The 20,744-nt window shown below is 54.4% G+C and overlaps 1 protein-coding gene across 1 annotated transcript; it reads left to right on the top strand.

The window, feature by feature from the left end:
• Positions 1-5,988: 5,988 nt before the first annotated feature.
• Positions 5,989-18,079, top strand: PIN1 (peptidylprolyl cis/trans isomerase, NIMA-interacting 1). The gene is made up of 4 exons (XM_036849133.1): positions 5,989-6,104; positions 8,113-8,325; positions 16,416-16,526; positions 17,461-18,079. The coding sequence occupies exons 1-4, from the start codon at positions 6,047-6,049 to the stop codon at positions 17,568-17,570; spliced, it is 492 nt and encodes a 163-aa protein (XP_036705028.1). The 5' UTR covers positions 5,989-6,046; the 3' UTR covers positions 17,571-18,079.
• The last annotated feature ends 2,665 nt before the right edge of the window (positions 18,080-20,744 follow it).

Genomic DNA, 20,744 nt, shown 5'->3' with positions numbered 1-20,744 from the left:
TCACTGTTGTCATCTTTGAGTGAGGGCTATCTCTTGAGGGGAGGGTTGGCATTTGGTCGTCACTATATTCTCAGTACCCAGCTGCTCAATAAGAGTTCAAGATTGGATCAATGAGGGAGCCAGAATGGAAGACCAGAGCTCTGGGGCTAGCCGTGTGTCTCTGAAGGTCAAGAGATCCTGGGATTATTGTCATCCTAATAGACCAACAATAATCCTGGGATTATTGTCATCCTAATAGACCTAATTATTGTCATCTGGGTAACGACAGTAGATGTAGTAGTTAGGAATACAGGTTTAGATTCAGAGAGACTATGGGTGGAATCCCAGCTCTGCCCCCAACTGTGACCCCGGGCAAGTTACTTAATCTCCCTTAACCTTCATTTCCTTATCCAAACTGGAACCGACAGTGTTTACTTCAGTGCTGTGTCGTGAAGTGGAGACGAGATAAAGCATGATTAAGCAGCCACAGTTCTTAGCACTTATGAAATCCTTGTGGACAGAGTGAAACAGTGTGGCATAGGCTACAAGAAGAACCCAGCCTCAAGAGTCAGACCAACTGGGTTTGAATTTTGATCATTAGCAGTGGAATTTGGAGGAGTCAGCCTCTCTGATCCTCAGTTTCTTCCTCTAAAAAGGGGAACCATGATGACAGTCACATTTCCATGTGATAATGATGAGATAATGGAGTTAAAACAGCAGGATGCCTGGCATTATTAGTCGTCTCCTGCCTTCTTCCCTCAGGTTTGAGTAGACAGGACCCCAAACACTCCATTTCTGTTCCCCTGGCCACAGATCCTGGGCTCAACCTTGGCCCTGTCCTTTCCCAGAGCCACATTCTGGAGCTTCTTTGAGAGTTTTCACCTAGACCCTTGCTCCATCCCTTCTCCCCTCTCTGTGTATTGACTTGGCTGATCCTCTCAGGACATAACCATGTTCAAGTCTAGCCCACTGCTCCACCCAGGCTTCTGCCTGCCTTTTGCCACCAAGCTTCTTGGGATGCAGACCTGCCAGCTGCCTGGGGTGATGGTCTCACCTCGGTCTCCATTGGCCACCTCCCTACCTGCTCCCTTGGCTTCCCTCCTGTCCCTAGGACTCCACTTCCTCCTGACAAGTTAGAAATCTCTGTTTTCTGGTACCCCTGCTCTTCCTGCTCTTATAGGTCAGTATCCTCCTTACCTGTCTGCTTAAAAAACAAACCCCCGGGCTTCCCTGGTGGCGCAGTGGTTGAGAATCTGCCTGCCAATGCAGGGGACACGGGTTCGAGCCCTGGTCTGGGAAGATCCCACATGCCGCGGAGCAACTGGGCCCATGAGCCACAATTACTGAGCCTGCGCGTCTGGAGCCTGTGCTCTGCAACAAGAGAGGCCGCGATAATGAGAGGCCCGCGCACCGCGATGAAGAGTGGCCCCCACTTGCCGCAACTAGAGAAAGCCCTCGCACAGAAACGAAGACCCAACACAGCCATAAATAAATAAATAAAACCCAAAAGTTAAAAAAAAAACAAAAAAACAAATTTTTTTTAAATTTCATGACAACCTTGACAAGGTGAGTCCTTGTTTTCAAATCAGCATAGAAAAGTACAGGCTAAAAGTAAGACCCCACTCCTGGCCCCATTCTCTCTCCTGAGGTCAGACCTTTTTCAATGCATTTATATAAACTTCAGTTTTATTTTTAAAAAGACTGTGCCAATAACTGCTTGTAAAAAAAATTCAAATGTTTTGTTAAAAATTGTTTCTTATTTTTATAATATCCCCACCGACAGTGGCAATAATTAACATTTGAGTGAATCCAGAAATTTTCTGAAATACAACCTATAGTTTTTATACAATTGGAATAATTATATATTCTGTAATATTTGCATACCATTCAGCGGTTTGCTTTTTTATGCTTTACTTTTCTTCTTTCTATATAAATTATCCGTTTCATTCTTTTTAATTAGTATTTTTATTGATTTTTGTTTGCTTTTTTTTTTTTTTTTTTACATAAAAGGGCAGTATGCAGGGATTTCTGTGGTGATGGAACTGCTATGTCTGGAACTGTAGTGGTGGATGCAGGACTCAGCATTTGCCAATGAGGATATAGGGAGAAAGATGGAATGCAGGCTGTCAAATAAATCTGCCTGTATTACAAATGAATCACATGACCCCACCAAAGGGGTTAGGGGAGAAAGGAGCTGACCTAAATAACCTTGAAAAAGTAATTTGATTTAATACTGTAAGGATAAAGAAAAAAGAATTATACACAAACACTGTACTTTAGTTGGTAACTATGTTCCTCACAGTGGTATGATTTAGCAAATCTGAAACTAGTTTTGTACATGTATACACACACAGGGTTGGATAATATATTGTATATAATTAGAGCCAGTTTTCTTGCTGCTGGAGAAAGAAGTTACAAATAAAACCAGGAGAGGGTACAGTGGAAGGGGGTGGGTAGAATGAACCCTGTGGGGCTGGATTAGACTTGGGAGTTATCAGTGTGGACTCATGGTTTTTGTTTAATATGTTTACAGACACATGTAGAAATACAGACATGTGCATATGTACATATATTTCCTTTACCCACTTAGAGGGACCAGAAGCCGTGACACCCCAGTATTAGTGAGCACACCCAGCAGCCAGATCTTGGTTTCTAAATAATATTCTCCAATAAAAGGAACCAGGGCTTCTGGGAGAAGTAATTTGGGGTGGGGGTGGGGGGGAGGAGAAGTAATTGATTCCAGAGCTAGGGCAGGGAAAATACAAGCTGAGCCTGTATTTTCCTGCTCTTATAGGTCAGTATCCTCTTTACCTGTTTGCTTAAAAAACAAACCCCCAAAATTTGTGTACCAGAAGGTAAGAGTACTCAAATAAAAAGGATGGAAGCACGTTGAAAGGGCACAGAGGCCAACCTGTGAAAAAGCTCTCAGTGGCCAAATTTGGAACAACTTGAGCAACAAAATAACGATAGTATTGGATTATAACCCAAAGAATTAAATATCCTTGAGCCCATGCTTGTATAAATAAATAACTGAATATGTAAATGAGTGGGCGAGAAGGGACAACTCTTCATTACAAAAGGATTTCAATTAGTTGTAGAAGGAAAGAGAGAAATAAGAAATCACCCACCCTTGCATCACCGTAGTAACAATTGCTGTAGGCAAGATGCACTAATAGATGCTAAAATTGGTGGGCAAAAGTAGGGTATTTGCACAGTCTCAAAAGTATCTCTCCCAAAAGTAGTTATTCATTACAAAGGGGAAAATAGTTCAGATACTGCCCTAACCAAGTGATCAAAAACATCACAACTGTGAGAGGCAGCTTCTAAGATGGCCCCTAATGATCTCATGTAGTCATACCCTTGTGTGATCCCCTCCTCTTGAGTATAGGGTAGATCTAACTTCTGACAAACAGAATATGGCATAAGTGATGGTATATCACTTCTGAGATTGGATTGTGAAGAGACTGGTTTCTGTCTTGCTTGCTCTCTTGCTCACTGATGAAAGCCAGATGCCAGGTTGTGAGCTGCCTTACTGGCCCCCAGCCAATAGCCAGTGAAGAACTTGTGGTCCTCAGTCCAGTATCCTGTTAGCAACTGAATCGTGCTAGCAACCATATGAGGGAGCTTGGAAGCAGATCCTATCCAGTTAAGCCTTCAGATAAGACCACAGACGCCCTTGCTGACACCAGCTAAACTGTACTGGAAACTGAGATGGCAAATGTTAATCCACTAAATTGTGGGGTAATTTGTTATGCAGCAGTTGAAACCCTAATACTACCAGTAATATATTGCAACATCATTGATCACCCAGTATGATGCACTGAGAAGGGCATATCATCTCTGTGGTATCCCTCCCAATAATGCATAACCTCAATCTAATCATGAGAAAATACCAGACAAACCCCATCATGACCAAACATCAGAATGAGAGACATTCTACTCTACAAAAGTATCAAGAGCATGAAAGACAAGGAAAGACCTAGAAATTGACATATATTGGAGGAGACTAAGGAGACATGACAATGTAGATCCTGGAACATACAAAGGATATTAGTGGGAAAACTGGGGAAATTCTTTTAAAGTCTAGTTTAGTTAATAGTATTGTACCAATGTTGATTTCTTAGTTTTGATCATTATTCTGTGGCAGAATTTCTCAGTTTTGGCACTGTTGACGTTTTGGGTGGATAATTGTGCATTGTAGGATGTTCAGTAACATACGCAGCCTCTACCCACTAAATGCGAGTAGCATCTCCTTTCCTCCATTTGTGACAATCAAAAATGTCTTAAAACATTGCCAAATGTCCCTTGGGGAACAAAATCACCCCTAGCTGAGAGCCTCTGTTCTATTATGTAAGATGCTAATATAAGGGAAGGCTGGGTGAAGGACATAGAAAACTATACTACTTTTGCAGCTCTGCCCTAAGTCTAAAATTATCTTTTAAAAAGTATTATTACTATTGTGCTCATATATGCTTGTAAAAAAGAATCAAAATGTTATATTAGAACTTAAGTTCCCATTTCTTCCTTCACCTGAATCACCAGTGTTACTCATTAACATATTTGAATAAATCCAGAAATTTTCTGTGATATAAAGCTATAGTTTTTACACAATTGAGATAATTATACATACTCTAATAATACACATAATTAATTTTTGTTGATTTTTTTTTCGTTTTGTTATGCTTTCATACATACTATAATTGCTACACTGTACTGTGACTTGCTTTTTTTTTCACCCAGCAACACATATCCTTGCTATGGACCAGACATTGTTTCTGAGTGCTTTATATAGATTAACTCATTTAATCTTTACATCAAAGGTATTTATGAGATATGTATTTTGCTTACCCTCATTTTGCAGATGGAGAAGCTGAAGTGCAGAAGTTAAGTAATTTGTTCAAGGTCATAGCAAATGGTAGAGCCAGGCTTTGAACCCAAAGCAATCTGGCTCCTGAGTGCTGTTAACCTTCAACCCCCATCCTGCCTCTATCATTTGTCATAGACATGTTTCCCTGTGTTTCATGTCATTGCACCTCATTCTTTTTAACGGTTATGTAAGGGTCTATGCTATAGATGAACTGTAGTTGAACTCTTCCCTGTTGGTGTCTTGACTCCCATGTCTATCTCTAGCCCTAGGTCTCCAACCACCTCCCCAGTGTCCCACGAGTGCCACAGACTTAATTTTAAATTGACTCGTTCAACTATACTTAAATAAAAAATAAATTAAAAAAATAAATGGACTCAAACTGAGCTCATCATCCTCCCACCCGCGCCTCCCATGTTGTCCCATCTGAATGGCAATGCCAACACCCACTGGTCACCCAGGACGGAGGCAGAAGCCAGACTGGGAGGGAATAGGTGAAGTAAAGTAGACTCCAACGGAAGTGTAAGGTGTTTGGGTCAGTAGCATAGGGAAAGAGACTTGCACAAAAAATTAAAAGGAGGTGGGCTAGCTTTGGACATCTGGAGGAAACAGGTGGGAAGAGGGAGGATGGAGGAGCCAAATTTAGGCTTCTGGCTTCCTAGCTGTTCATCACCAAGGTAACTGCGTTGCTATGGCAACAGCAAAGGCAGCGCAGCCTCTGCCAAGAACCTTCTCTGCTGCAGTTACCTTCACACAAACCAGACACTTCCGCATGGGGAGCTGCGGCCCTCCGGGTACGGCTTAGGAAGGCGGGAATTGCTGCTGCAGTAGCCAATCGGATGAGCTCTGCGGCGAAGGACGCAAAGGAGAGGTGAGGACTTCTTTGAAGCTCGGCAAAGGGCGTTGACAAGGAGGGCTCGTGTCCCTTTCCCACCACTTAGGGGCCGAGGAAAGGAGGAGGGCGGGGCCTGGGTGAGGCCGACCGGGGGCGGGGCCCAGGTAAAACCGTGGGAGGTCCCGCCCACCCCCGCTTCTGCTCAATAGGAAGCCAGAGAGCCCGTCCGGACAGTTGGGGTGCCCAATGAGTGTCGTCGCCAGACCCCGGTGCGGGGCGGGCCCAGCCAATCGGCAGCAGCGGTGGGCAGGCGCGGGCGGCAGAGGCGGTGCGGCGGAGGCGGAGCGGGCTCTGCGGCAGGAGGGAAGATGGCGGACGAGGAGAAGCTGCCGCCCGGCTGGGAGAAGCGCATGAGTCGCAGCTCAGGTGCCGTAGGGGTCGGGGCTGGGGCGGGGCCGCGAGGGCCCGCGGAAGCAGGGCTCGAGCTCGCCCCTTGGGCGCGGCGCCGCCGCTCGATTGCCGTGGGGTCTTGGCTCCTCCGCGTAGTCCCAGGGTGACGGCCCGGCTCACCCCGTGAGGGCTGAGAGCCTGAGGAGTGGGGAACCCTGAGGAAACTGAGGCAAGGGGCGGGGCCGGAGAGGCCCCTCGCACTGCCTGGGTGGTAGGGGGACGATGATCCCTCGGCACTCCCTCAGGGATGTCCCTGGCCCTGCCGATCTGACTGACACCTTTCGTTCGGCCTAATGCACTTGACGTCCGGGAAGAAGGTCTTTGCACCCCGCTGGGCCCAGGGGGCACCCCTGGGGGAGGACACCCCAACCCCATGCTCAGGGCGGGGCCCCAGGGTTGCTCGGCCTCGGGTCCACAACCTCCTACTGCTAACATGCCTGCTGCCATCCATACCTAATTCTGAGTTTGCGATATCCGCCCGGTGGTATTCTGCCTGAGAACATCCCCCCGTGCTCCGGGACCCGATTTAAGGTTTTTCCCCCAATAATAATGTCAATAATAGGGCACGTTTATCTCAGTGCCAAGCATTGTGCCAAGCGTTTTAGGTGTTTTCTTTCTCTGAATGGCTGCAATTCTGGAAGGTAGGTAGTTATTACTCCCATTTTGCAGGTCAGGAAACTGAGGCCAGAAAACTGAAGGAACTCGCTCAAGGTCATTCATTTCAGGGGGTGGGGGCTGGGTTAGAATCCAGTCAGTCTGACTCCACAGCCCCCTGCCCTTGTTACTGCAAACCACTGAGATACACTGAGGTCCAGTGTTTCACTCCGCCGGACCAGAGCTCACAGTAATCACAGTCGCAGTAAGAATTCCGATTTATTGAACGCCAGGAGCTCTGGTGAGCACTTTGCATACATCATCATCAGCTCTCCACATTAACCCCATGAGGTTTGATGTCCTTATTCTCTCACCTCACCCCCACTTTTCAGGTGAGAAAACTGAGGTTCAGGGAGATGGAGCCCATTGCCAAGGTTTTAGAGGCAGTCAGTGGCTCAGCTGTCACCCACCCTGTTGCAGCCTTGGCCTGTGGCTGTGACCTGCAGCATAAAGCTGATGCTCTGCCCAATTCTGGGCCCCCACTCCCTCCATTTCTTCCCAGTTCAACCCTAACAGTGTTCCCCATGGGTGACATCCAGCCCTTCACAATGGTGGGCACAAGTCCTCCACGTAACCCAGGCAAACTCTCCGCCCCTGGAATGACACCCTATCTCTACTGGGTCCTACTTTAAGCTTCTTGTTTGCGGCCCTCACTCCATGCTCCTTAGTCTCTGGGTAACATCTGGCCCCAGTAATGCTGGCCCCCAGTTCTGCAGCAGAGTACACTGGGTAGGGGAAAAGAGCAGAGCTTTTGTGTCTGACGCACATGGGTACAGTTCCTGCCTCCCCCATATGTGCCTGGAGCAGAGTAAACACCCAGGAAATGTTGCTTAGTTTTGTGGTCTATAAAATGGACATAATAGTTGCTACCACACTCCTAATGTGTGCCAGGTGCTATCCTAAGCACGTTACAGATATGAACTCATACAGCCCTTACAGCAACCCTTCAGGCAGGTATTGCTGTTATCTCCATTTTACAGGTGAGAAAACCGAGGCCCAGGGAAGGTTGATCATACAGAGAGTGAGTGGCAGAGTGGCAGATTTGAACAGGCGGTCTGGCTGCTGAGTGCACGCTTGGAACCTTTCTTCCTCACCTGGGGTTATTTTCCCCCTTGAAGTTATGAATGACTGAAGTTATAACGTGGTCTTATTGCTTGTTTGGTGTCTGTCTGCCCCCACCTAGAATGTTAGCTCCCTAAGGCCTGGTGGCACTGGTGGACAGCAGTGGGTTGGCTGAATGGAGGCATCTCATTGGCCAGTCCCTTATCACGGCCTCACGGTGGTGTCCTTTGAGCAGGTCGCAGCTGAATTCCACTCCCCCCTCTTCCAGGCCGGGTGTACTACTTCAATCACATCACTAACGCCAGCCAGTGGGAGCGGCCGAGTGGCAATAGCACTGGCGGCGGCAAAAATGGACAAGGGGAGCCCGCCAGGGTCCGCTGCTCACACCTGCTGGTCAAGCACAGCCAGTCACGGCGGCCCTCGTCCTGGCGGCAGGAGAAGATCACCCGGACCAAGGAGGAGGCTCTGGAGCTGATCAATGGTGAGCACAGGTGGAGACAGGGTCTGGGGCGGGGGGGGGCGGGCAGGTCCCTCTCCCCAGGGGCCAGACTGGGCTTGTAGAAATCATGCCAGACCCTCTACACCACCTTGCTCAGCTGTCAGCTGTGGCCTTGACAGACCTGGAAGTGCCTGTACATGACACGAGCCTGCCTCTCACGGCTGCCTCTCCTTTTCCTCTCCAGCTGGTATTTGAGGGTGAGCCAGGGTAGGTGGGAAGGACCCAACCTTGGGGCTGGCAGACCTGGGTTCAGACGGTAGCCGTGCCACTATAAGCTCCTTGACTTTGGGGCATTCACGTCACTTCCTTGAGACTCAGTTTTCACCTCTGTAAAATGGGCATCATATACCTGCCTCCAAGGGCCATTGTGAAAACTCAGTGAGATGAGAAAGTGCGTGGCACACAGTGGGTCCTCGTTCAGTGGGAGCTATCATTGATAGTAGTATCATCAAGCAGGGTCCTGGGGCACGTGTATGGATGGGTCAGGAGGGAGGTTGGAAAGGTAGAATCCGTGAATTAACCCTGCCCTGAAGGAGAAGGCTGTTCCTCGTTCTGTTCTGTGTTTCCTCCACAGTCTAGAGCAGCAGTCGGTAGGCAAACTTTTTCTGAAAAGGCCAGATGGTAAATATTTTAGGTTTTGTGGACCATACAGTCTCTGTCAGCTCTGCTTGGTAACTCCATAGCAACCATAGATGATATGTAAACAGATGGGCGTGGCTGTGTGCCAATAAAACTTTATTTACAAAAACAGCAGGATTTGACCCGTGGGACATAGTTTGCAGCACCCTGGTCTAGAGCTGTCCAGTGTGGCCACCACCACCTACATGTGGTTATTTCCATTTAAATTAATTAAATTTAAGTCATGTTAAAGATTGGGTCCTCAGTCACACTGGCCGCACTGTTCAGTAGCCATATGTGGCTAGTGGCTGCCATCTCGGACAGCACAGATAGAGAATGTTTCCATCCTTGCAGGAAGTTCTGTTGGACAGTGCTGGTCTGGATCACACGTGTAGTTTCATCATCCACTCAGCCTCTCTCACCAGAGATCCCAGACCCCTCCCGGGCCCTCCAACCCCACATAACCCATCTCTCTCCCATGCCCAAATAGCCTGAGTGCCCATCCAGCTCTGCCAGGTCCTGGCTGTGTGACCTTGAGCATGTTACTTAACATCTCAGAGCCTCAATCTTTTCACTTGTAAAATTAGCGTCATGATAATAGGACCCACTGCATAGGGTAGCTGAGAAGACTCTGACCTAATGCAGTAAAGCATGAATAACAGCCTTGGCATCTAGTAAATGTTCTGTGATTGCTGGTGGTTATTATGATGGGTGTTATTAGCACAGCCCTGGCATAATCAGTCCATATTGGCTGTTGTTTTGCTATGACATCACTGGTCCGGTACTTGGCCGGTGGGATTTTTTTTTTTTTTTTAGTTAGTTATTTATTTCTGGTTGCATTGGGTCTTCATTGCTGCGCGTGGGCTTTCTCTAGTTGCAGCGAGCGGAGGCTACTCTTCCTTGCGGTGCGCGGGCTTCTCATTGTGGTGGCTTCTCTTGTTGTGGAGCACGGGCTCTAAGTGCGTGGGCTTCAGTAGTTGTGGCACACGGGCTCAGTAGTTGTGGTACACGGGCTTAGTTGCTCTGCGGCATGTGGGGATCTTCCCAGACCAGGGATCAAACCCGTGTCCCCTGCATTGGCAGGTGGATTCTTAACCACTGCGCCACCAGGGAAGTCCCTGGCCCGTGGGATATTACTTAAACACACCTACACCCCCCATACAGTGTCTGGCACCTGCTAAATGGCACCTCTTAGCCTCCTACCTCCCAGCCTTGTAGAGCAGAGCCAAGTTCTTGCACAGAATCTTTTTTTTTTTTTTTTAATTATTTATTTATTTATTTAGTTAGTTAGTTAGTTAGTTATGGCTGTGTTGGGTCTTCGTTTCTGTGGGCAGGCTTTCTCCAGTTGCGGCAAGCGGGGGCCACTCTTCATCGCAGTGCGCGGGCCTCTCACTATCGTGGCCTCTCTTGTTGCGGAGCACAGGCTCCAGACGCGCAGGCTCAGCAATTGTGGCTCACGGGCCCAGTTGCTCCGCGGCATGTGGGATCTTCCCAGACCAGGGCTCGAACCTGTGTCCCCTGCATTGGCAGGCAGACTCTCAACCACTGCGCCACCAGGGAAGCCCTCTTGCACAGAATCTTGAAGGCAGATTCAAAAAGCTCACCTCCTGAGCTACACCTACACCTACACCCCCCATATAGTGTCTGGCACCTGCTAAATGGCACCTCTTAGCCTCCTACTTCCCAGCCTTGTAGAGCAGAGCCAAGTTCTTGCACAGAATCTTGAAGGCAGATTCAAAGAGCTCACCTCCTGGACTCCATGAGGGCAGGCACTGGATCTGTCTCTTTCCCCACTGTATTCCTGCCACCCAACACAAAGCCTGGCCCACGGCAGCGTCCGCAGCCTGGTTTCCTGAATCAGGAGGAAGCGAGAAGGATCCCTGGCAGAGGAAGCGGCAGAAATGAAGGCCTGTGGCTCGGCTGTAGGTAGGACTCGGGGGAAGGCTGTGGAGGGGACTGAAGAGGGATGAGACCCCTCAAGGGCAGGTCCCAGCCAGGTGGAGGACGGCCCAGAGTGAGGCCAAGAGTTCGGGTCCTTTCCCAGAGACAGCAGGAAACACATGGCCACGTGTGACTGGGAGGGGGGCCCTGTGGCGCTGGCTTTTAGGAGAGAGCCGTGTGGCTGGAGGGTGACAGGCCAAGAAAGCCAGAAGGCCCAGGGCCCAGGCTTGCTGGACCAGCGGTGAGCTGTGAGCAATGAGCGGGGTCTGGCGGCCCCAGGGGAAGAGGACGTGGCAGGAAACCCAGAGGAATCACGAGATGACCTCTTGGGTCCTCCTAGCTCCTAGAGGGGTCCCTGTTCTGAGGCTTCCGAACCACATGAGACTGAGCAAGGGGTGATGGGCACTTGGAGATTGAGCAGCTGGAGGTGCCATCACTGGTTGAGGGGATTGGGAAGAGGCACAGTCTGGGGAGGGACTCACTAAATCTGAGGGTCTGAGGAAGAGACTTTGGCAAGGCAACCGTGAGAGGACCTGGATTCCGCAGAGCAGCAGGCCAGAGACAGAAGCCCTTGCGGCAGTCCTGGCCAGAGATGGCAGGTGGACATGGGGATGTCTGAGCATCACGTGGAAGGAAAGCTGTTGGGCCCTGGGGACTGCCTGGGGGTGGCAGGTGAGGGTGCCCCCCAACCCAGCTCTAGGATGGACGGGGATGTGTCTGGTGGGGCTCACACTGCAGTGGGAGCCTGGGGGTGCTGAGGTCAGCCTGGGTCTTGGGAAGGGGTGTCTGGGGGTGTGCCCAGTAAGCAGCTGGGCCCTGGGGCCTGGCCTTAAGTCAGTGCACACTCGGGAGTGTTAGCAGGGGTCCGACATGCCTGCCTGTGCCAGAGGGCCTGGTGGAAGCTGTGGGAGGAATCGCAACTAGAAACACTGTGACTTGAACTTGGGGCAGGTAGGAAGCAGGTAGAGTAGATTCTAGAGAGATTTAGGAGGCAGAATCGGGAGGACGGGGTGATGGATTAGAGGGGCAGGGGTGGGGTAAGGTCAGAACCAGTGTGGCCCAGCCCTGGAGTCACACAGAGATGGATCTCGGTGCCAGCGGCGTAGCTTCCAGCAAGTGTCTTTACTCTCAGAGCCTCAGTTGCCTCATCTGTAGGATGGGGACCGGGTGGCCGTGAAGGTCCAGGGGCCACAGCCAGCAGCTGAACGCTCAGCAGAGCAGTGGGCTCAGTGCCGGCCGCTTGCTGTCTACACAGCAGAGCCTCGACCCCAGTCATTTAGGAGTGTGTGCTGGGGACCATGGTCTGGACAAGGCTTCCGCCTACCAAGAGCTCCCTGCTGCTTCCCCATGGCCCATGGGTGGAGCTCTGGGCCAGGATGCGGGAGGCCTGGTGGGTTTAGCGTGCAGACCCTCCAGTGACCTTGGCCCGTGGTTTTATTCAGTGTCCTGAGATGGGGCTGAGGCAGGCCCCCTCGGGGGTCCTGACGAGGGTGCAGTGAGATGGCCCGGGCCATGGTGCGCTCGGTAACCAGACACTCGTGTGCCACATCAGCAAGCTTTGGGCGCCTGGGCTTGGTTTTCTCTTTTGTGAAAGTGGATGTTGTTCCCCCCTCCCCTGTTCTTGTCATGGGCTTGTTCCACGTGATAAAGAGATCAGGATTTGGGCAGCACACTCTGCAGCCGGCAGCCTGGGTCCATCAGTTCGCTTTTAGGTCCTGTGCTCCCCGGTTGCCCCGAGGGGACAGGCTGCCGGCAGTGTGTCCACATTTTCTGCTGAGGCTCCTTTTCCCAGTGCTGGCTCCTCTGCAGCTGCTGGGCTGCGGCCACAGGCTTGTCAGGGATCTGGGGACCGGCTGCCTGTCATTGCCAGTGTCCTTGTGTAAGGAAGCCAGGCCATGGAGAAGCCCTCCCTGCCTACTCCCATCCCTCCATCCCCACATGCCCAGGGCCTGAGGGTCCCAGGGAGGCCCTGATGTGAGCAGCAGTCCCCTTACATGTAACTGTCACATTGGAGGGTTAGGGCTTCAATATATGAATTCCGGAGGGACATAAACATTCAACCCGTATTATTTATGGACTGACAGCTAGTAATTGTCAGGGGCTCACTCTGCACCAGGCACTGTTCTGGCAGTAATTCCTTTACCCTTCACAGCAGCCCTCCAAGGTCAGAGCTGATAATTAGCCCATTTTACAGACCAGGCAAGTGAAGCTCCAAGAGACGAAGTCACGTACCAGGGTCGCAGAGCTCAGGATCGGTAGAGCTGGCATCCGAACACAGTAGTTGGGGTCCACAAGCCGCCCTGCTCTGCCTCAGCTGCCCCGTTGGGTGAGGGTTAGATGGACGCTGTCTGGGTAGGGGGTGTTGCTGGTCGGGTGAGGCAGGGCATTGCTGGGAACAGCCCGGGGTGTCTGGTTTGCACTTCCTTTCTTGCCTCCTCTGCAGCATTTGAGCCTGAGGTTCATAGAAAAAAGGCATGAGATTCCAGCATTTCCGTCTACAGAGCCCAGTGGTGGATCCCTCTCTCTCCTTCCCCGTGGCCTGTTTCTGTCTCATTTATTCACGAATTCCTTCAACATTAGTGAACACCTGTTCAGTGCACAGCACGGGGAGCTGGGGACACAGCAGTGAGCAAGGCCGACCTGGTCCCTCTCCTCCCCGTATGAGGCAGCAACAGACGCACAAACAGGAAAGGGGTAAATGCAGGGCCCAGGGAGGCATCTCGCCTAGTGGGGCCTTGGGAGACTCCTGGGTGAGAACAGAGGACAGCAGATGAGCTTCGGGTGGGAAGAGACGATTAAACAAAGTTTAAGCAAAGGCTGAGAGGTGGGGGGGTGTGGGGGGGGCAAGACCGGGCAGGACACCATGGGGCGTGTAAGACTGAGCTGAGGGGACACAGGGGGTTCTGAATGTAGCCTTGCATCTTGACTTGTGGCCAGACCCCTGAAGGTCAGCTTTTGAAAGGGAAGCTCAGGAAGGAAGCGTTGTTTCTTTAAACAAAATCATTTCAGGTTCCCATCCAAGCAGAATATTTTCTGAGAGAGTTGGCTGGTCAGAGGAAGATTTGGGTGCTATGAACTATGGGGGACACGGGAATTCTTTGGCATTCCAGTGGTTAGGACTCCGCTTTCACTGCCGAGGGCCTAGTGAACTAAGATCCCACAAGCCATGCGGCTGGCCAAAAAAAAACCCCAAAAAAACAAACGAACAAAAAACTATGGGGGGGCAAAAGCTTGGCTTTTATTCAGTCTTTAGGCTGCTGTTGCTTGCACACATACACTGTGTGCGCGCCTTGGCCAGGCCGCCTAGTCTCGGGGGTTCCCTGCCACTGTGCCCACAGCTCCAGCTGCTGGAGGATGCAGCAGGGGGGTGCTTGTACCGGGCTCAGGGCTGGGCCCGACTCCCCAAGTGCTGGGCGTGTGCAGCAGCGCCCCCCACGGTACCTGGAGGCGGGCAGGTGCACTGGGGGGCACTGTGCACTCAGGATCCCCTGGCCGCTGTTACTGAGGTCCAGACAGAGGAGAGAGGAGACATCTTGGTGCCGCCCGGGTGAGGCCGAGGACGCAACCAGAATCCAGGGAGAGGAGGAGGTAGAGGCAGGGTATCCTAGTGACATCCGGTTCAGATCGCAGTCACCCATGAATGCGTCTGGCACAGGGGGACCGCCTACCTGGCAGCCCCAGGGCGGCGTCGGGAGCACAGCAGAGCATCACGGCAGAAGCCGCTGCAGCATGCGAGCCGTCCACAGAGGGTGGGGCTTGTGTCGCATCTGACGGAGAGCCTGCCTGACCAGGCAGCGCATCACGGTGACGGCCGGCGCAGACTGCGAGGTGCAGGCGAGGAGGACCGGGGTGCGCAGGTCAGAGAGAAGTAGGGGCAGCCTCGTCACCGGCTGGCACAGCCCACGTGGAAGGGGGGACAGAACGGTGACAGCAAGTGCCATTTGTCAAGGTGTCTGTCTGTGCCGGGCACTGTGCTGCGGGTCACTGTGGCCTGCTGGCAAATGACTGACAGTTGAGGCTCAGAAGCAAAGGGACGGTCAGGACAGGACGAGAGTGACAGGGACACGGGGGAGGCAGGGGCTACCGGGACAGCCGTGGAAGCAGCCGAGCAGGTCAGATACCGGGACACGCAGTTGCTGCTGTGACATGCAGTGAGACGGGGGTGGGCGGGGAGTGATAGGTGTGCTGTCACCGTCGTTCCAGGGAGATAGATGGATAACAGTGACATTGAGGTCGGACGGGAGTCGGAGGCCCATGGGCCGAGGGGAGGTTTGCACCAGCCGAGCATTAGGCAGATGGCCTGGCTGTGTGTCTGGGCCTCAGAGCACCAGGTAGATTAATCCGCAGTGTCCCTGCGGTGCTCAGACAGGTACCAGGCGTGTCACAGCCTCATTTAGGTCAGACAGGAGCAACGGCTAGAGGTGTCACCATGGAGTTCAGAAACCCACCGGTGGGTGTGATGGGGTGCCTCTCACATCCAGCGTGGGCTGGTGTCCCGTCGCTAAGCTGAGGGGGCGGTACATGGTCCCAGGTCCCCCGGGGGGCCTCAGGGATAATGCCCCCCAGGAGAGTGGCTGTCAGGGAAGCCGTGTAGGCCTAGCTCGAGGCAAGGGGCTGTCCGGTGGTGGTCTGGGGAGGACAGGATGGGTTCTCGCTCCAAGGGCTCCTGCCTGGACTCAGGAGGGTGGCTGGCGGCCCTTCCCTACCCCACACACGCAGGGTCTGTGAGAGTCACACAGGTGCTCGGTGCTGCCCCCTGGCGCCCTCTGCTGGGAGCCCTTCCCCTCAGTCATCCTTTTCCTGCCCTCCCATCAGCCCGGCCTCCCTGTCCCTCCGGGGAGAATCGGTACCCAATGGGGACAGTTTGGGCTGCACAGAGGGTGAATCTGGTGCGCTACCAGCACACCCTGCTGTCTCTGGGCCGCAGTCTGTGGGAATGACGCACGTCCCTTCCCGAGCCCCAGCTAGGCCGCCGCTGGGTCTCCACAAAGCCCCAGTAAGCGGCCCTGGCCTTCCTCACACTTTGAACAGATGAGACAACTGAGGCCCATGGGCTGAGGACCCAGCCGTCTCCTGTGGCAGAGTTGGGCTGGTGCCCTGGCCTCCTGCCTTTCTCCTAGAAGCCTGTAGAAAACTTTCCACCGGGGCTTCCACCACTGCCCTGGGGCTTTTGGGGAACCCCTGGGTCCCAGTGTCCCTTTTTAACTTCTGTCCTGTCTTCTGCTGTCCTCTCCAACAGGGCCTGGGGGCTAGATTTTCTCTCAGAGTATGTGTGAGGGTAGGAAGAGGCCATGCTCTGTTCATTGTATGTTGCTGAGTGTGTGTGGGGTGGGGAGTGACAGAGCGGGCGGTATAGGGATGGGACGTGAGACCAGCTGGCTGTTGCGGTCACCACAGGGTCACGGTGTGCATGCACGTGAAAGGCGCTTTCTGAGTGGAGTGCCGCCCTCCCTGGAGCCCTCTGCCCCGCCCCAGCCCTGACGGGGAGGTCTCCCTGTGTGTCCCCCTCGCAGGCTACATCCAGAAGATTAAGTCGGGAGAAGAGGACTTTGAATCTCTGGCCTCACAGTTCAGCGACTGCAGCTCCGCCAAGGCCAGGGGAGACCTGGGTGCCTTCAGCAGAGGTGCGCGAGGAACGGGCACCACCAAACCCTGGCAGGACCCTCTGACCCACCAGCGCCCGCCCACCACCTAGAGATGGGGGGGGGGGGACACGCCTGCCGCATGGGCCTTTGGAGTCCACCAGGTGGCAGCAAAGTCCCTCCCTCAGGCTTCAGAGGCCGCCCTGCTGGGGGTGGTGGCCGCAGAGCCTTCTCCCCAGTGACATTCTCTTTTGGGGTGGGGAGTCCATCCGTGTGTCTCTCTGCTCAGTTGTCCCCATCACGGGCCCCCCAAGGTGGGTACTTGCTGCCATTTTCCTCTCCTCCTGTTGGAGGTGTAAGGCTGGGGCCCCTTAGAGCCCCAGGGCATGTCCCCCAGCATCCCCTGCCCCGCCCTCATGGGTGGGGAAACCAGGGGTGAGGGGAGGAGGGGGTCAGATCAGCAACCCCGAGTTCAGGCCTCTCCAGCTGGGGCTGTGGAAAAGGGAGGAGCGGAGGGAGCCAGGACTCCGCCTCCTTCCCACTCCATCCCTGGGGTCTACAGAGCATCAGGGAGGGGCCCAGGACGGGGCGAGGGGTGTCGGGGAGCCAGCAAGGGTCTGTGGACCGCCTGCCCGCCCCAGGAGGCAGGGGAGACAGACAGTGTGGCAGGGGCTGGGGACCGGCGCAGGGAGACCAGTTCATGCCTAGAACGCGTCTTTACGTGCACGGCAGAGACCGCAGCTCTGCCCTCATCCCTCACGCTGTCCTCAGCCTTCCCGGGGCCTCGCTAATTGCCCTGCCGCCCTCAGCTGGGCCCCACTCGCCGCTGTGACCGGGCCATAAACCACGTGACGGATGAGTCCAAATGAGTGCCCGGGGGTGCAGGTGGGAGCCCCATCTGCCCGCCCTGCCTGGTCCTGGCCTGCAGCCCGGGTCTTGACCCCCCACCTGCCATCCCTCATGCTTCCTTCCCCAGGTCAGATGCAGAAGCCATTTGAAGACGCCTCCTTTGCACTGCGGGCAGGGGAGATGAGCGGGCCCGTGTTCACGGATTCTGGCATCCACATCATCCTGCGCACGGAGTGAGGGGTGTGGACGGCCCAGGCCTGCCACGCACGCCCCCCGCCCGCCCGGGCTGGGTGCGGGAGAGGGTGGCTGGGTGCGCACGCGCCGCTCCCTGCTGCCGCTGACCAGTGCGTTCCCCTCCCTGCTCGTGTCACACAGTATTTATTGATCCCAAAATGGCTGGGAGGGGGGCTCTTCACCACCGGGGCTCCCTGCCAGACTCCCCTCCCCTTTAGGAATTGCCTTCAGAAGGGCGCAGGGTGGAGAGGCTCGCAGGACTTCCAGATCCAAGGGCTGGGGGTGACCTGTCCCAAAGAGAAGGCCTGGTTAGCTGAGCCGCCCCCTGTGTCCCCCCAGGTCCAGGACGGGGGCAGGAGGGCCTTGAGTTGTTTCTGGTGTTGCCACCTGCCTGTATTCAGTTGCAAAAAGCAAATGCTCCGCCTGGGGCCCAGGCTGCTGCTGCTTGGGGGCCCTCTCTAAGCAGCAGTGCAGCCCCATCCCCAGCCTCGATTAAACCTGGAACCACTGTTCTGCTGTCCCTGTCTCTCATTTCCTCCCTGCGGAGGTGAGTGGGGCGCGGTTGGGGGAGCGATCATCCCCCACCATCCCCGGCGTCCAGGTGTCCAGGCCGCCTCTCCTCGCGGAGAAGCCGCTCCTCTTGCTGGGCTTGGGGGCATCCTAGCGGCAGCCGGGCTCTCGGGGACATGGAGCCGTGCTCAGCGCCAGCGGCCCTCACACCTGGGTGTTCAAGAACGTCCTGGCACACGAGGGCCCTGACCCCCCAGCTGTGGATTCAGCAGGTCGGGTGGAGCAGGGCATCCTCGGGGAGCCAGATTGAAGCCCCCGTGCCCTGGGTGCTCTCGCCGCCCCCCTCCCACCAACTCCCTCCACGCACGGGGGCCACTTGAGTTAGAATGAGCTACGCCCAGCACCCTGAGGCCTGCTTCCCTGTCACCACGAGCGCTCTGGCAGATTGTGCTTGGGTCCTGCGGCCTCTGCAGACGCTGTTACCATGGCAGCAGGGGGCCAGCCTGGTGGGGGGGCCCTGCCAGGCGCCTCTGAGAGCAGGGGTCCTGCCCCGCCCTCTGGGGGAGGGGCTGTCGTGGAGCAGAGGGAATCCTGTGGCACATGGGGGTCGGGGGGGGGTACTCTTCCTCCTCTTCAGGTGGGGGGCTGGGGTGCGGCCCACCTCTTGTCCATCGCCTCCTCGTAGCTGACCTGGGGCCAGGGCCTGGGCTGGGGGCTCAGGTCGGTCAGGAGGTTTGCGGAGCTGCTGAGAGGCGGTTAGGCCTGGTCTGCCCGCCTACTTCACGGGGACCAGCCCGGGGCGGGGGCGGGTGGCCGGCTAGCGGGGCTTGGGCACCTGAGGAAAATAAAGCCCTGCCTGGCCTGACGCCAGGGAACACCCTGCCCCCCGCCCCGCGTCCCCCGTCCCCGCCGAAGCCGAGTCTCTGATAAAAGCCCGAGTCTCAAAACAGCCACCTGGGCCGACTCCCATCTGGCCAGCTTCTGGAGCCATCGCTCTCTGCCTGCCGCCTGCCAGATCGTTTGTCATTAGGAAGGTTTAATGAATTTCCTCTCAGCTCCGGAGGGCTGGGGAGAGCCGGCTGGGCGGCTGCGCCTCCAGGCAGAATCCTCTGCCACCACCCGTGGAGGCCACAAGGCAGGCAGCAACCCTGCCGTCTGCGCCAACCGTTCTGCGGTGTCGGGGGAGCCATTGCACCCCTCCAGGTCCAAAGGAGCCTCTGGGAAGGATCGGAAACGAGCACTTGGGGGCGGAAGGGTTTTCAGGGTCCTGCTCCAAGGCACCACCTGAGGATGGGCCTGTGCCTCGCTCTCAGCACCAAAGGCCCGGGGAAGGTCTCCCTGGGGTCCCAGGCATCTGAGATGCTGCCGGGGAAGGGAGGGTGCGGGATGTGTGTGTGTGTGTGTGTGTGTGTGTGTGTGTGTGTGCGCGCATTTTCCTGTGTGGGGCTGCCAGGGAAATTTTCCTTTTCTTTTGGCCAAGCCGCACAGTTTGATCGAACCTGTGCCCCCTGCAGTGGAAGCACAGAGTCCCAACCAATGGACCACCAAGGAAGTCCCAGGGAAATTTTCTCTGTGTCACTCCCTGTCACTTTGGGCATCCGTGTGTGTGTGTGTGTGTGTGTGTGTGTGCGCGCCCAAGCCTGCATGTGCCCATGTGACTAGTTGGCCTTAGGTGTGTGTCTGTCCTGTGTGACCCGGGGGTCCCCCCATCTGGACGTGACCACCTGCCTCCATGGACCTCCCTCTCCCTTTGTCTAGCTGTGCAGCGGCCAAAACCCAACACAGAGGAACGTTGCTCTTTGGTAAACATGCCCCCAGAGCCCACTCAGCATGCATGATTCAGGAGCTGTGGCTTCTGTCACCTGCTCCACACCCCTCCTGCCCAGAAGTGAGGCCCTAAATCCCAGGCCTTCAGCATGGTGAGAGTATAGTCTTTGTCACTGGTCTGGCACCTCCCGGCCCAAACTCTACCCAGGGGGCTGGTGTCCACTTTTTTGCCGTTTTCACCAGCTCAGGCTTCTGTGGCCACAGAGCAGGGCTAGAGCCAGTTGCTTCCACTCGGGGTAACATGGGTACTGCCACGGGATGGGCTACAAAGCTTCCCCGATGTAACCAGATACACATCCACAAAAGGGGAAGTCAGGGTAAGCAGTAGGCAGCCTAGGACACACGCAGATGACACGCAACCCTCGCCTGGGTCCAGGGGCAGGGGGTTATTACTCCTTCCCAACCTTGGTTGGAACAAAAGCCACCAACCCAAAAGTATAAGGAGGGCTGGGCCTGCCTCTGTGTGTGTGTGTGTGTGTGTGTGAAAGAGAGAAGGGGCGCCTGTGGGCATCTGTGTGTGTGTGTGTGTGTGTGTGTGAGAAAGAGAGAAGGGGCGCCTGTGGGCATCTGTCTGATGCCCAATACAGATTGGAGGGTTGGGGTGCAGATGTTCTAGGTGCCCCCGCCCTGTGCCTGTTTTTTGTTTGTGTGTTTGTTCGTTGTTTTTGTGTGTGTGTGTGTGTGTGTGTGTTTTAAAAGCAGGTACAGAGCGAAGTGCCTCTCAAGGTGTTTATCCAGGAATCGATTCTCTTCAATGTCGAACTTGTTAATTTAAATGGAAATTAATTGCATTTCTTGAAGATTTCTTTAAAAATTGGTTTTAAATGAGTGCATTAGGCA

This window comes from Balaenoptera musculus, chromosome 3 (assembly GCF_009873245.2).
Source record: "Balaenoptera musculus isolate JJ_BM4_2016_0621 chromosome 3, mBalMus1.pri.v3, whole genome shotgun sequence".
In the NCBI taxonomy this organism is placed as follows: domain Eukaryota; kingdom Metazoa; phylum Chordata; class Mammalia; order Artiodactyla; family Balaenopteridae; genus Balaenoptera; species Balaenoptera musculus.
Note: the sequence above shows the minus strand (reverse complement) of the source record. Positions and strands in the feature narration are given on the sequence as shown.

What these genes read in the sequence shown, in the direction of transcription:
- PIN1 (XM_036849133.1), top strand. Translation starts at nt 6,047, where the DNA reads ATGGCGGACGAGGAGAAGCTGCCGCCCGGCTGGGAGAAGCGCATGAGT. An exon ending in GGCTCTGGAGCTGATCAATG is followed by an intron (nt 8,326 to 16,415) that starts GTGAGCACAGGT and finishes TCCCCCTCGCAG; the next exon opens with GCTACATCCAGAAGATTAAG. An exon ending in CCTGGGTGCCTTCAGCAGAG is followed by an intron (nt 16,527 to 17,460) that starts GTGCGCGAGGAA and finishes TTCCTTCCCCAG; the next exon opens with GTCAGATGCAGAAGCCATTT.